This window comes from Rattus norvegicus, chromosome 3 (assembly GCF_036323735.1).
Source record: "Rattus norvegicus strain BN/NHsdMcwi chromosome 3, GRCr8, whole genome shotgun sequence".
In the NCBI taxonomy this organism is placed as follows: domain Eukaryota; kingdom Metazoa; phylum Chordata; class Mammalia; order Rodentia; family Muridae; genus Rattus; species Rattus norvegicus.
In genome coordinates, this window is record NC_086021.1 from 28,826,790 (window position 1) to 28,840,392 (window position 13,603).

The 13,603-nt window shown below is 52.2% G+C and overlaps 2 protein-coding genes across 6 annotated transcripts; both read right to left on the minus strand.

The window, feature by feature from the left end:
* Positions 1–128: 128 nt before the first annotated feature.
* Positions 129–10,283, minus strand: Ccdc183 (coiled-coil domain containing 183). Of its 5 annotated transcripts, none has more exons than XM_006233635.2 (15): positions 9,691–10,283; positions 8,434–8,585; positions 7,928–8,049; positions 7,511–7,588; positions 7,125–7,292; positions 6,321–6,425; positions 4,372–4,494; positions 3,026–3,151; positions 2,874–2,928; positions 2,373–2,473; positions 1,619–1,779; positions 1,250–1,418; positions 1,056–1,166; positions 885–981; positions 129–294 (listed from the first exon to the last, which is right to left on the minus strand). In XM_006233635.2, the coding sequence occupies exons 2-15, from the start codon at positions 8,501–8,503 to the stop codon at positions 176–178; spliced, it is 1,605 nt and encodes a 534-aa protein (XP_006233697.1). In that variant the 5' UTR covers positions 8,504–8,585; positions 9,691–10,283; the 3' UTR covers positions 129–175. The 5 variants fall into 5 exon arrangements, 4 of the variants coding, with proteins under 4 accessions (XP_006233697.1, XP_038961589.1, NP_001020211.2 ...); XM_039105661.2 differs by having other exon boundaries at positions 9,612–10,283; NM_001025040.2 differs by lacking the exon at positions 9,691–10,283 and having other exon boundaries at positions 8,434–8,537.
* Positions 10,284–10,875: 592 nt separating this feature from the next.
* On the minus strand, positions 10,876–12,834 carry Tmem141 (transmembrane protein 141). The gene is made up of 5 exons (NM_001109197.1): positions 12,759–12,834; positions 12,464–12,530; positions 12,229–12,312; positions 11,819–11,926; positions 10,876–11,320 (listed from the first exon to the last, which is right to left on the minus strand). The coding sequence occupies exons 1-5, from the start codon at positions 12,810–12,812 to the stop codon at positions 11,307–11,309; spliced, it is 327 nt and encodes a 108-aa protein (NP_001102667.1). The 5' UTR covers positions 12,813–12,834; the 3' UTR covers positions 10,876–11,306.
* Positions 12,835–13,603: the final 769 nt, after the last annotated feature.

Consider the following 13,603-nt stretch of genomic DNA (forward strand, 5'->3'; position numbering starts at 1 on the left):
GTCCCGCCCCTTTCTAGCATCTCCCTGGTCCCCTCCGCCTCGCTGTCCCCCTCCGCCCTTCCCCCCACTTCCATTCCAACATCCGCTTCCCCATCCTCAGAGTCCCGAGGTTTCTCTCTTTCTTCTAGTGTAGTTCTGGAAAAATGTTTATTTCTGTACTACAGCCCGAGCAGGTTTACTTTTTCTTCTTTTTGGCTCCCTTGAGCTTCCCCTCGATCAGCCGCTGGCCCTGTTTCTTTATCTCCGCCCGCGAAGGGACGTAGCTATGGTCCACATCCGCAAACTGGAAGGTTTCTGAACCCGCAAGAAAAGGAGTGGCTGGCCCCCTCTTTCCAGAGACCTCCCACCTCTACCGGTTTGCGTTTGCTGCCATGGGCCATGTCCTGTGTCTGGGAGCTCATTTCAGAGATGTATCAACGACTGGAGACCCCTGCCCTAAGTCATCCAAGGCCAGGTGCCAAACAACTAGGATTTGCCAGGATTATCCACACTATTGTCCTTATCCTTTCACCCTACCCTGCCTCTGAGGCAGAAATTCTGATAAAAGTTTGGTCTGGGGGTTGGGGATTTGGCTCAGTGGTAGAGCGCTTGCCTAGGAAGCGCAAGGTCCTGGGTTCGGTCCCCAGCCCGGGGGGGGGGGGGGGGGGGGGGGCGGAGTTTGGTCTGGGCTCCCTTCTGGCCCATGCCATGGTATGCCCCTTTATCTCAGAAAAGGTAGCTTCTGACACATCTATCTTAAAACCTTTCCCTTTGGCACCCAGTTTGAATGTTCCAGTCAGGGTGTATCCATGCCATCTCTTGTATTGAGTTCAGACCCCATCTAGTTGCAGCTATGGTCCCTGTTCCCTTCTCCATCTTCCTATGGCTGGCATCTAGAACCTCACCTATCATGTCCTCCTCTTGGTCCTCAAAGGTAATTCTGGTATTATGTTTCTCCTTTAGAGTTGATGACTCCAAGGAATCCCTCACTTTTGTGTCAACCTGCAGGGCAGCACCCATTATCAGCTTGGAGAGCACATAGGCTTTGTGGGGACCCCTCCGTGGCCCAGGGTTACCTCCTCATTTCTGGACAGCGCTTGCGTGCGCTCAGCCAGGTACATGAGCTTGCCCTCACAATAATCCAGTTTGCCATACACATCAAGAGTGTCAGATACCGCGATTTCTTTCTGTAAGCCAGAGGAGCAGCTTGTTTGTCCTGTGGTCCCACACGGGAACCCAGTGCGCAGCAGCCCCTCCCCGGGGATGATACCTGGAAGGCTTGCGGGGCGATGCCGATAAGCCGGATGTAGAGGTTGTCAATACCTGTCTGGATGACCAGCAGCAGCTGCTGGCTCTTGTTCATGTTGTTCTGGACCTGACGGAGCCTTGCTTCTTCCTCCTCTAGCATGTTCTTCATCTTCTTCTGGAGAGAACTAAAGCTGTGGAGGAGGCAGGCACAGCAGTGAGGGCGGGCCCCCAGGGGGCGCGGGCCCACAGGGGTCCTGAACCAGGGACTCATTAATTCAGCTGCAAGCGGGTAGGTCTTCATGTCTTCTGCAGATGAACAGGCTTATTGGCAGTAGATATGTGCAGCTATTAGCTCGTTCCTGAGGGGCCATCCAGCAGCCCTGGAACATACCCAACAGAGCTGGGTGTCTGGTGGAACTTGAGCACAGCCTCCTCAAGTTCTAGCTTCTTCATCAGGGCCTCTAACTGTGTCCGCCGCTCCTCACAATCCTCCATCTGCAGCTCTAGGTTCTCCTCTGTAGTCTTCTGCGCCAGGAAGCGGCCAGCTATGTCCTAACCAGTCCAGGGCAGAGAGAAAAGGTGTGGGCTTGGAAGGCAGTAGGACTTTCTAGCTCTGCTTTCTCTGGGGCCCCTTGCAGTAGATAGCGCAGATTCTTGGTACTTGGGGCTCAGTCATGACACTGAGTACTTTTGGGCGCTAAGGTTTGTGAGGAGCTGGGCAGAATGGTAGCCTGTACATATCCTAGTTACTTAGCTTTCATGATAGGCAGAGGGTAAATAACCCCACCTACCACGAAGAGACCATGTATCACGTTCAGTCAAGATGCTGTGGATGGTGCTCAAGGCCTGAAAATGGTAACTCAGGTGGGTCTGTGACAAAAGGAGGCCATCAGAAGCAGCTGTTTGCTGTGGCTGCCAAGTTGGGAAGGGGCTAGAGCAGGTGAGAGGCCAGGTTCTTAGCATTTGGACTTTCCAATTCTAGTAGGCTCTGTCTGATCTCCACCTCAAAAACCCAGACTTTTTCCAGGCTTGGGACCATCATGTTTGGGGACCTCCACGGAGAGGTCTGATCTTTGTGAACATCTTGCAGAGCATCCCAGGCCCTGGCCTGGCTTAGCTACCCTCTGAGTGCCAGGGAGACTTACCCAGAGGTGGGAGCACTGTACAGCGGATTTGACCTTCTCTACCAAAGTAGTCACTTTTGTCTGGTATTGTATATCTGCTACGGAAGATTCTCTTTTCTTCACTGGGCAGAGCAGAGAAGGAGGGTCTAGTCAGTGTGCAAGAATGGCTACCTGGTAGTTCTGTAGACACTCAGGCTTCAGAGAAGTCACCGAGGATGCTGGGTGCCTTCATGTGACCTGTACCTGCTCTCCTCAGCCTGACCCTTCAGAGTACTTTGGAATTTTTTCTGAGATGTTACTGGGTGACTGAACTCTAGTTGTTAGAGATAACATCTTTGTAGCCACCCTGTGCCAAAGGTTGTCAGCTTCTTCAGGGACAGGTAGGGAGAGGCAGGGGCCTGTCAGCCTCACCCTTAGTGACCATAGGTTATACCTGACGTCATCGTGGCCTGCCTGGGAGGCCCCAGACATTGCTGGCTACTGGAGACCTGGGCTGGAAAGGCAAGGCTGAGGCTCACTCACCCTTCATGCTTTCCATACTCATTAGATTGGAGGGGAAATCCAAGTCCCTCCGGCCCTGAGAGGAGAAAGAACCAGGTGAGGAGAAGAAGGGAAGGCTCCTCCCAACTCTCCCCCATGGGCGAGGGAGCCATGGGGCATGGCTCAAGATGTACACGGCGGTACTTCTCGCTTGTCTCCTTGGTGTGGATCTTGTCAATAAGCTTCTTTTGCTGGTTCAGTCGGTTCTCCCGTGCTCTTCGCTCCTCGATAAAGGTTGCCTCCCCTTGCCTCATGTTCCTCTGAAGACACAAGAAGTTCAATGGGGATGGTGTCTCACCACGGATCCTCCCAGGGTCCTAAAACTAGCAACAAGTCTTCAGTCTTCATGTTACTGGGCTGTGGGAGAAAGCTGGCCATTATTCTGACTGGCTCCCACTATCCTCTTGGGTGCTCCTTTGCCTCCATGATGCCTTGAGACTCCTGACTGACACATGCTATGACTTTCCTTTCTAGCCCAGCTGCTCTATTTTCCTCAGGGCCCTTGGCTTTAGTTATCTCTCAACATGTTCCACTTAGAGCCCATTACATTAGATTTAACATATCTAAAAGTAACTCATCCCCTTGATTTCCAGTCCTGTCATCACCTACATTCTGCCTTTGCTTGGTTTTGCCCCATCTCATACAGACTCCTATCATTAAAGCTCATTGTGGTTACCCCTTAAGGATTTTCCTTTCTGCTTCTGGCCGCTCCACTCTTATACCAGCCTGGCCACCTGGGCTGTAGTTAATGTGTGCCGTTATAAAACACAATCTATTTTTGTTTTGTGTTTTGCTTTTGGCGTTTCAAGACAGGGTTTCTCCATGTAGCTCCTGGCTGTCCTTGAACTCACTCTGTAGACCAGGCTAGCCTTGAACTCCGAGATCTACCTCCTGAGTACTGGCAGTAAAGGCATGTGCCACCACACCTAGCATAAAGCACAGTCAAATCCTGTGCCCCCTTATCTGCTCTGATGCCGTAAACCCTAGAACACTAGAACCTCCACTGACAGGGAAACTATGTGGATTTCGGTGCTTTTACACGTGGCAAGAGCTTTGGCTCTTTTGTCCTTTCTCTTTCTGAGCTGTGATTACCCCTGACTTTGCTTGTCCTTCAGAGCTCATTCGATCATATTTCCATGGGAAGCCACCCTTGAGGCCTCTGTCTGCCATATTGACCTTGATGTGATGTGGTAGATTACTAGATGAATTACCCACTTCAGGAGGATAGGGCTTGCTGGCCTTCTAGTCCTGTCTCCCTAGAGATCTTGGCACTGTGACAGGATCAATAGATACACACTGTCCTAGCCGTATCTATCATGGCCTCTGTGCTCAAATGTCCCATGGGTGAGCAGATCAGCTGATAGGGCTGACAATGGATTTCTCCAGGGATGATAGGTAGTATAGCTGGGATCTAGATAGGTCCTGAACAAGACAGGATCAGGTGAGCCAGTTGTTGCTAGACCCCAATACTGGGACTCACCTTGACCTCATCAGTAATCATCATGGCATCTTGGGACATGACTGTCATATCTGATAGCTCTGAGTGGTAGTTGGCCACCAGGTTCTGGAGCTTGTCTAGCTCTGTGGGGTACTCTGCCAGCACCTATGAAGATAGGTCATAAAGCCATAGATTCATGTTATCATCCCATACGGCGGGCTCTCCTGAGCCCCTTGGTTCTCTTCCACCCTTCACGTCCAGACTGTGCGAGTCCTGGGACATGATAGGGGTTGCATCTGTGGCCCAGCATCTGGACAAGGCACAGAGCAAGAGAAAGAAATGTTCTAGCAAGGATATGCATTGGTGACCTGTGGACTCTCACCACCCAGGACAAGAGGATGTGATGGGGCCTGGAGAGATGGCTCAGTGGTTAAGAGCACTGACTGCTCTTCCAGAGGTCCTGAGTTCAAATCCCAGCAATCACATGGTGGCTCACAACCATCTGTAATGGGATCTGATGCCCTCTTCTGGTGTGTCTGAAGACAGCAACATTGTACTCACATATATAAAATAAATAAATCTTAAAAAAAAAAGAATATGATAAATCAATGTTCCACCCCATAGAAGGTCAACTCTAAAATCCAGGAGGGTTTGCTTGGGGGACAACTTTGGTCTGAAGTAGAAAAGAGCTGCTTGAAAGATGGGCATGGAACTGGATAGGGCTGTGAGTGAAGGCCACTTGTAACCAGCCAGCTATGTGACTTGGGGATCATACCTAACCTTTTAACAGTGACACTGTCTGTCAAAGATTGCTGTCAGGGTGGACGGAACGGAGAGTAAGGTAGCACACTTAGTACACGGCTAAGTGCATCAATGGTCCAGGCAGCCTAGGCATTGACAATACTTCACTTTGAAAACCTATATGTGCTGAATCTTTGCCAATTAAAAAAAAGTGTGGTTGAACTTGGGGATTTGTTTCAAGTGTGTTTGTTCTGGAAAGAAAGTTCTACAAAGAATACCACAGAGGGGGTGGGGTGGGGATTTAGCTCAGTGGTAGAGCCCTTGCCTAGCAAGCACAAGGCGCTGGGTTCGGTCCCCAGCTCCGGAAAAAAAAGAAAAGAAAAAAAGAATACCACAGGGAAGGAGTGTGGGGAGGGGCAGACATAGGGAAGAAAGGTGGGAGGGCCTCCAGTTAAGCCTCCAGCACTAGGCTCAGGTCACGGGGACAGAGCAGAGCCTGACGCTGAGGTTCTGGCTCCGGGGTATGACCTCGGCAGGGAAAAGCTGTATTAATTGCTTACATACCAACCCTTTCTCCCAAACTAAGCCACCCACTTCCTTCCTGTTCCTAGGGTAGGGGTACTAGGAATCTTTCCCTGGCCACCTTTTCAGGCCTATGGACCACTCTGCTCTAGGTGGCCTGCTACCCTGAAGCACTTTCTCCACTACAGGTGCTCTGCTCTGCGAGTGCCACGCTGGGAGTGTGCTCATCGAGAATAATGACCGTGACTCCCTGGGACTTCCGTGGGTCAGAGTCTGCCTCCTCCTGGATTCACAGAAAGCAGGGGAGAGCCACATCCAAAGTGGACAGGATATTGTGTGCTAAGCATATTTTGGGAGAGGAGTCTTTCCTGAAGCATGTTAGGGGATTTCCTGGGAAGTGGGTATGACCCATCTTGGAACCTTAGGGACCCAAACTAAGCCATATGTGAAAGAAAGAATTCTGTGGTTTTGTGGTGTGTGTAATAATTCACATCTGTTTTTGAAATAAGAGTCTCGCTGTGTAGCCCAGGCTGGCCTGGACTCTTCCCACCTTAGCCTCCTGAGTGCTAAGATTATATACACCCCTGATACCACGTGTAGCCCTTAAGACACTTGTGTGGAACAACGCAAGTGAAATTCTCAAAGGAACGTTTCCATATCCTCAGGGCAGCTTCGCTGGCTGCCTGGAGGAGATTCGAAGGCAAGGCTCTCTGGCTAAGGGGCTTTACCTTCTTCAGGTAATCCAGCAGCTGTTTGTACAGCGCGTGGATGTTCTGGCTGGTGGTGATCTTGATCATGGTCTTTTCAATGTTGTTCTCCAGTTGGCGGATAATCTGATGGTGGTGGGATTATGAAATCATTGAAAAAGCTTGGTGACAAGACCCACCTCCTCACAAGTTCTCATCTGTGTGAAGCGACTGAACCCTGCCCAGGAGGGTAAATGGGGTGGCGGGTGGGGACTGGGGCTAGGTTTTCACACAAGGATGCTGGGCTCCCCTAATCCTGCCCCTGCCTTCAGGCCCTGCAGATGAAGTAAATATTGTACATTTTATCCACCTCCCAACCACCGTGCAGAAAATGGCTTTGATCCCCAACTTCATGTTTACAGCTGCATGATAAAACATTACCTCAGGTCATCGGTTTCCCGCTCCTTGTTAATAAGTTTTCCTGTTTGTACACAGTCTTATAAGGGCACACACTAACCAAAGGGTCCAGCCCGCCCGCAGATCCCACCCTTCTGATGTTGCCTCACCCCTTCATTGGAGGCCAGTCCCACAGGCTACCAAGTTTTTCTCTTACACAGACAACACCACAGCGAAGACGAGGACGCTCTTCTCACCTAACACTGTCTAATCAGCGGCTCCGCCCTTATAGCAGTGCCTGTCTGAAGTGGCTTTTGTCCCCCTTACAGAATATCCACATCCTCCGACACAGACACAACCCTTGGAAGCCTCGCTGGCTGAGTCCTACTCCTTTCAAAAGCTCCCGCGCGCAATCGGAGCCCCGCCCCGCCCCGCCCCGCCGCGGGGCACCTGAAGCTGCCGCAGTTCCTCCTTAGTAGCTTCAGGCTGGTTTCGCAAGCTGGTCAGCTCCAGTTCCAAGCCCTCCAGCTTCTGTCCGCGTCTCCGAACCAGGTGGATCAGTACGTTGTGTGTATTAACGCGGTCGAAGACGTACTTGCGCAGCTTCTCCCGAGCTACCTGGGTCCGGGAGGGCGCCCGCGCGTGGGTGCGAGAGGGAGCGCTGCGGGGACCCCAGGAAGGTAGCAGGCTGGGGACCCGCGACTGCCCCACAGGGATGCAAGAGATGGGAACGCGCTTTGCCTTCCGCCAGCTTCGTAACCTTTACTGGGGACGGGCTTTGGGGACTGGGGCCGAGAGGGGCGAGGGATCCTCTCAGTCCTCGCCTGCCTCGTTACCTCCATAGTACTGCGGCAGTGTGCCAGCCTCATGGACGTATCCTTCCCGCAGGCCTTGGAGGTGGTCCATTGATCATGCTGTGGAGCGGCGTTGGCGGCTGAGCTTGGAGCCTGGCCCCAACGCCTCTTACTCGCTTGCTGGGCTCAGCAAGGAGACCTTTGGTCCTGGGACCCCTAAGCAGATCGCGCAGGACCCCTCCGGAGTCATCCCTGCTCTGATGTTATGGGGTCCGGAAAGGAGGTCAGAGTCCCCAAAGAGTCTGCTGTTGGCGCTAAGCACTCTGTGTGGGTGTTGGGGAACCTGCCCTGGGCACCAGTTACAGAGGAAACCACCCCTGCAGGCCTTCTGGTCCAGAGTGATGGGGAGGGTGTGTGCATGACCTAACACCAGACTCCGGAGGGGTTAGGGATTTGCACCTTCTTAGCCAAAGCCCATTCGTGGGCCCCTCGACGGAGGTTGCTGCGCAGGAGGCCCATGGTAGCTTTGTTCTGTGCTGTCTTTTCCTTCACACCCTGGATCTGGAGCCCCCGGCATTGTTCTGTCGGTGGTGGAGAAACAAGATTACCAGGTGAAAGGACTGGCTGAGAATCTCCGCGAAGCGCATCACCTCTGTGATCACTTTCTCTCCTCTCTCCCTGCTCTGGACTTCACAAGCATCCATGCTCAAAGTGGTAATCTGCAGGCCTCTCTAGGGATGGCTGCTGGCGAAAAAGAGGGTCCAAGACCAGGAATGGTGCAGAGAATCTCCTTGATTCCTCCAACTTTGGGCCAATATTGTGGGAAATGCACAGGTTCCCTGGACGCTCCCCTCGGATGGCAGGCCCTTCTGTGAGTTTTACCCACTGTGGGGGCCTGGGTGGGTAGCAGGACGGCAAGCAGCCCAGTAGCAGAGCGGAGAGGGAATCCCCAGTGTGAGGCTCACCCTGAAGCCGAGTGATGGTTCTGAGCTCCTGTATCTGTGCCTCCACAGCTGCTTCACTGTGTATCTTCATGGTGGCCCAAAGGCCCTCCCTTGCGGGGGTTCTGTGTGCCTCTCACCCTTCCTGTGCAGTTGCCTGCTCGGGCTGAGATTGTCTGTGGAATTTCAGCCCATTATGATGAGGACTGAGGTTCTCAATGCCCAGGGAACTCTGAAATTCCATCCTTCCAGGATTTCATTCTTAGGGTAATCTCTGGGCTCTCGCCCTAAGGGAAATGAGTCTTGAGGTGGCTGCTTCGAGAGCTCTGTTGGCCTCTAGAGCCCTCTTGGTGGTGGTGGTGAATCTGTGGTGGCTTACTGCTACACTCGCCTAGTACCTGCCCACATCCTTGTCCCCTCCTGGCCCCTAGGGCCACAAAACAGCTTGACTGAGCCTCCCACATGTAACCTCAAGTCAGTGCCTTGTGAGACCTCTCTTCAATCCATACTTGCTGTTCAAAGCCCAGGCGCTGGGTGACTTGGCACCCCACCCCAGCTTCTGCCCACCACTGCCCCATCTCTTCCAACTTTCCCAGTCCTGTGCTGGCCTGTCTGGTCCCACCCTGCCTGACTCTTACATCCCTCAATCCCCTGGATTTTAGGTCACAAATTATTGGCAGAGGCTAGTCCACACACCCACACTGTACTCCGTCCCTTAGAGCAGTGTGCCAGAAGCAATCAGTAGGGTAGAACACTATGGGGTATTCGAGATACTTAGTGCAGACTCCCAGTCTGCAGGTGTCTGCATCACTAAGTACATGGGGAGTTTACTCCTGGGCATTTCCTCTTCAGTCTGGGAGCAGGGCTGGGTCAGGGTATTGCATGGCTGGCTCTGCTGTTCTGTCTCCTTGGCTATGGAAGCTTTCAACTCCTTTGACTTCGTGTGGTTGTACCTCTGTGCCTATCTGTGTCTTAATTTCTTCTTACAAGGATGCCAGAAAGACGGATTAGTCTCCACCGCATCAGTAGCCCTAATCACTCCATGAAAGGGCTCATCTCCGATCACTGCCTTCTGAGTACCCTGAGTTATGACTTCACGTATGGAGTTTGGAGGTTATGTAGTCAGACCGCTGGACACACTAGTGCCTATCTTCCTATGACCTTTTAGCCACTTTTCTGTCCGGTCTAAACTCCATGCTCACCCCTTGCCTCCCTTCTGGTCTATGTTTCATCCTCAAGAGGACTGGAAGGACGTGCCATGGCCACAGCTGCGCACCTTACCTCCCTAATGTTTGGTGACCTGGCTTGGAATTCTGCTGATGCAGAGTCTGTTGTATCCCCTGGCATTGCCTCTTCCTTTCTCCTCAGACGCAGTGGGTCAAGTGACTGTTCAGAGCAGGGCTGCCTTCCTGAGTCTCCTCACAGCAGATGCACCATGTGGCTTTGTTCTGGCCAGCAGTGTGTATGCAGACATGGCGGATAGACCGCCCTCCTCTCCCTTTCTTTTTCCTGTTAAACGGGATGGAGCTGGTGGAGTGACCTGGCAGGATGAGCTAGACTGGTAAATGGGAACCATGACAACAGGAAGCAGATGGAAGGAAGCTGGGTCCCCAACCCCAGTGCAGCTCTTAAAGCACAGCCAGGGTGTCAAGATGACTGCCTTGCAAAGTTCATGCTGGGGTTAACCCCCGTTGTGTTCTAGGCAGGACCTTTGAGAGATGGCTGGAATTTAAGTTACCAGGGTACTAGGATGTTCCTGGAGTCTCCCAGAATGACAGCCACCACCAAGTGACTGCTGGGTCTTGATCCTCCAGAACCATGGGCTAAAATGAATGCTTGCTGTATGGCCACAAAGGCGCATGATTACATCATCTTACCCTCTACTTTCTTGTTTATTTATTTGGATTTTCTTTTTTTTAAAGATTTATTTATTCATTATATATAAGTACACTGTAGCTGTCTTCAGACACACAAGAAGAGGGCATCAGATCCCATTAAAGATGGTTGTGAGCCACCATGTGGTGGTTAAGATCCGAGCTCAGGACCTCTGGAAGAGCAGTCAGTGCTCCCAACCGCTGAGCCATCTCTCCAGCATCTTGGATTTTCAAAACAAGTTTTATGTCTGAAGTTCTGGCTACCCTAGAACTCACTCTGTAGACAAGGCTGGCCTTGAACTCAGAGCCTTCTGCCTCTGCCTCCCGAGTGCTGGGATTAAAGGTGTACACCACTATGCCTGGCCTTTCTTTTTTACTATTAGACCTGTATTTATTTATTTATTTCGTGTGTCTGTACATGCATAATGGGGACCCATATGCCACAGTATGCATGTGGAGATCAGGGGACACTTTGGGGGAGTTGTTACTCCATCCACCATTCGGTTCCTGGTCAGTCACCAGACTTAGCCCCAGGTGCTATAACCACAGAACTACCTCAGCAGCTCGTGTTTAATTGCTTTAGATCTCACATAGGAAAAAGGACAAGCCATTTATTAGCTACAACTCTCCAACATTCTCCTTGGATTTTGGGGCCTACATGTCAGATAAGGGCCCCAAAGCACCACAGAAAGCGCCACACGCAGGCTGTTGCCCCAACAGTTGTGTGTGACAGGATCCAAAACGATACCCTGGCTCCTTGCTGCTCTGGAAGAGATCCCCCTCTCCCAAGTCCTTTTCTGAGCTGGCCTCCCTGGCAAATCCTGGATGGATCTTCACAGCAGCAGTGATCTTCACAGGTTTCTCAGGCAGCTCCCCCATGTGCGTGTAGGAGAGAGATGACACATGCTTGTTTGTGTATTTGGTGAGCTAGGAAGGACCAGCCTGGAGTTAGATGCTGTCCAAGTCTGTGCTCTAGGCTCTTCCCCACCTCACATCCTACACACTCCAGCAGCCAGAGCTCTTCTAGTTGTTGTGATCTGTAAGAGGCAAAGGGAGACAGGTGAACTCGTGTCTGTGGTTTCTGAGTTCCTGATCCTGCTCTATCAGGACAAAAGGTCCTGTCAGATGTGGTTACACGGACTTAGGATCCCAAGCCTAGGAGGAAGAAGCAGTAGAAGCAGGAACTCACGGCCAACCCGCGCTATAGACCCTTCCTCAGAAGAACAAAACAAAAAATCTGAGCCCAGTAACAAGGACAGGCAGGCCTGAGGTCCACCAACTTGGTATGAGTTTCATAGTCACAATCCTGGACACTTTTTCCCTAGGCTGTTTGTGTAGCTGCTATGTCCTGAAAAGGCCCTTCCCTCTGTCTCAGGGGCACTCTAATTTCCTGGATCTTCCTCCTGGGAATGCACTGCTCAATCTTTGTTATGCTTGCTTCTAGCCCGAGCCTCTCCGGGGGGAGGTAGAACTGGATGGAGTCCTGTGGGCTTGCCTTCCTGAAACTGCCTGCTGTCCCTCTGGGGGCCTCTCACCTGTGCTCATGCCTTTGGGGAGCTGCCCGGTCTCCAGGAAGAGCCACAGATTGCTGCATTTCTGACACTCCATTCTTGTCACTCTGTAGCTGGCCACAGATCCTACAACTGGAGTACAGGAGGGAGGTGTGTTGGGGACCTCAGCCTCTGTACATTTTGGAAGGGGACCTGGCATAAGCTATTTCTGGGCAAACAGGCTGGACCACAGTCTGGTTTTTTTTTTTTTTTTTGGTTCTTTTTTTCGGAGCTGGGGACCGAACCCAGGGCCTTGCGCTTCCTAGGTAAGCGCTCTACCACTGAGCTAAATCCCCAGTCCCACAGTCTGGTTTTTATTGGAAACACACCAACACTGTAGAGTCACTGGCCATGGATGCATTTCAGGGCTTAGGCACCCGACGTGGAGTACTCACCGGCAGACACCAGGAAGCCCCACTGCACAGGGTATGGAAACTTCCTCTTAATGAACATCTGCAGGCCAAAAGTCACACCAGTGCCTGCCAAGAGCCAAGCAAAGTGCTGGTCAGGGTACCTGCCACACCTGCCAACTTGGCGCCTCCTGCTGGACAGACAGGGTGGGACAGGAGGTTACATTTTTTTTCCTTTTAAGGGTTCTTTTGCTCCTCAAGACCCGTGGAACTAGCTTACCTGTGACAAAAGTGAAAACGCCTTTCATGAAGGCGTTCGACTGGCAGGCAGCATATTCCTCGAGTCCCTGGAATTGGAGGGTGGGGGACGTGTTTATGGCTCAGTTCTCTTTCCTCCAGCTTTTCCTTTAGGCATCACCTGGCCTCGGCGAGGGAGAATGGGGGCTGGATATATTCCACCCTCTCCTAAACCCATTTAGCGTGCCCTATCTCTAAGGCAGGAGGGTGCCTCCACTCCCTGACCGTGCTCCCCCTGCCTCTACTCTGCCTCAGGTCAGCTAGGCCAACCTTCTCACCGGGTGCTTGGCGGCGACGGCGTCATCTACACGGGACAGGCCCAGATTCACCATGGTTGGTCAGGTTCCGCCAAGGAGCACTTGGGGCGGGGCGGGGCGGGGCGGGGCGGGGCCTAAGACTCGGGCCTGCGCAGAACGTAGCAGAGGTCAGGCTCCGCCAGGTTTAGGGGGCGGAGACTATTACCGTGAGCTTCTGGTGGGCGGGGCGAAGCGGTATTGTTTATTGTCTTGCAGTTGAGCTTGGGAGTTTTGTGACCTTGAACCAGGCCTGGCTTCTCGCAAGCCCTCATTTTCATACTCCTAGAGCACAGTGATTGTTCTTACTACATGACATGGGACTTTCTTGTTTTAAGACTACAGTGACTACAAACAGTTAAGGGCTCTCTCTCAGAAAACCACAGCAGAGTAGAGACTTTGGATTCCAGAAGTTCAACTGAGCGCATTTTCGGTGTCAGGGCATGGGACTATGGAAGAGTTTATAGAGTTAGGCTGGTTGCCCACAGGAGGTCCAAAGGTACTGGCTGGACAGGGAGAGGCCAAGACATGGGACATCCAGAAGGTTCTCAGAGGGAAGCAGGTGCGCTGAGCATTCTGAAAAAGCTATGAGCCAGGGGTGGAAGAGGATTGAATGGTGTGCGGAAGAGAACCCTGTGGCTTGTCTTAGAGCTGGGGAGGGGCAAGGACTTTGCCATGCGTAGCAGAACACAAGGACTCAGGTTGAGTGGAGTACCTGATAGCATCTTTGCCACTCAAGCCATGAAAGGAGCTGGAGACAGAGAGGGCAGCAAAAACGTCCCAGGGAATGCAGTGGGTTGTGTTGAAAGACCCCCTCCCAGAAAGGGAAT

Bases quoted from the DNA above. Each gene is read 5' to 3' on its own strand.
- Ccdc183 (XM_006233635.2), bottom strand. From the start codon at position 8,503: ATGAAGATACACAGTGAAGCAGCTGTGGAGGCACAGATACAGGAGCTC. The intron at 1,167-1,249 runs GTATCATCCCCG...TCTGGCTTACAG, and splicing joins TCGCCCCGCAAGCCTTCCAG to AAAGAAATCGCGGTATCTGA. The intron at 295-884 runs GTGAGGTTCTAG...TTGCGGGTTCAG, and splicing joins CCAAGAGGAGGACATGATAG to AAACCTTCCAGTTTGCGGAT.
- Tmem141 (NM_001109197.1), bottom strand. From the start codon at position 12,812: ATGGTGAATCTGGGCCTGTCCCGTGTAGATGACGCCGTCGCCGCCAAG. The intron at 12,531-12,758 runs GTGAGAAGGTTG...CTCCAATTCCAG, and splicing joins CCGTCGCCGCCAAGCACCCG to GGACTCGAGGAATATGCTGC. The intron at 11,927-12,228 runs GTGAGTACTCCA...CCTGTACTCCAG, and splicing joins GGGCTTCCTGGTGTCTGCCG to TTGTAGGATCTGTGGCCAGC.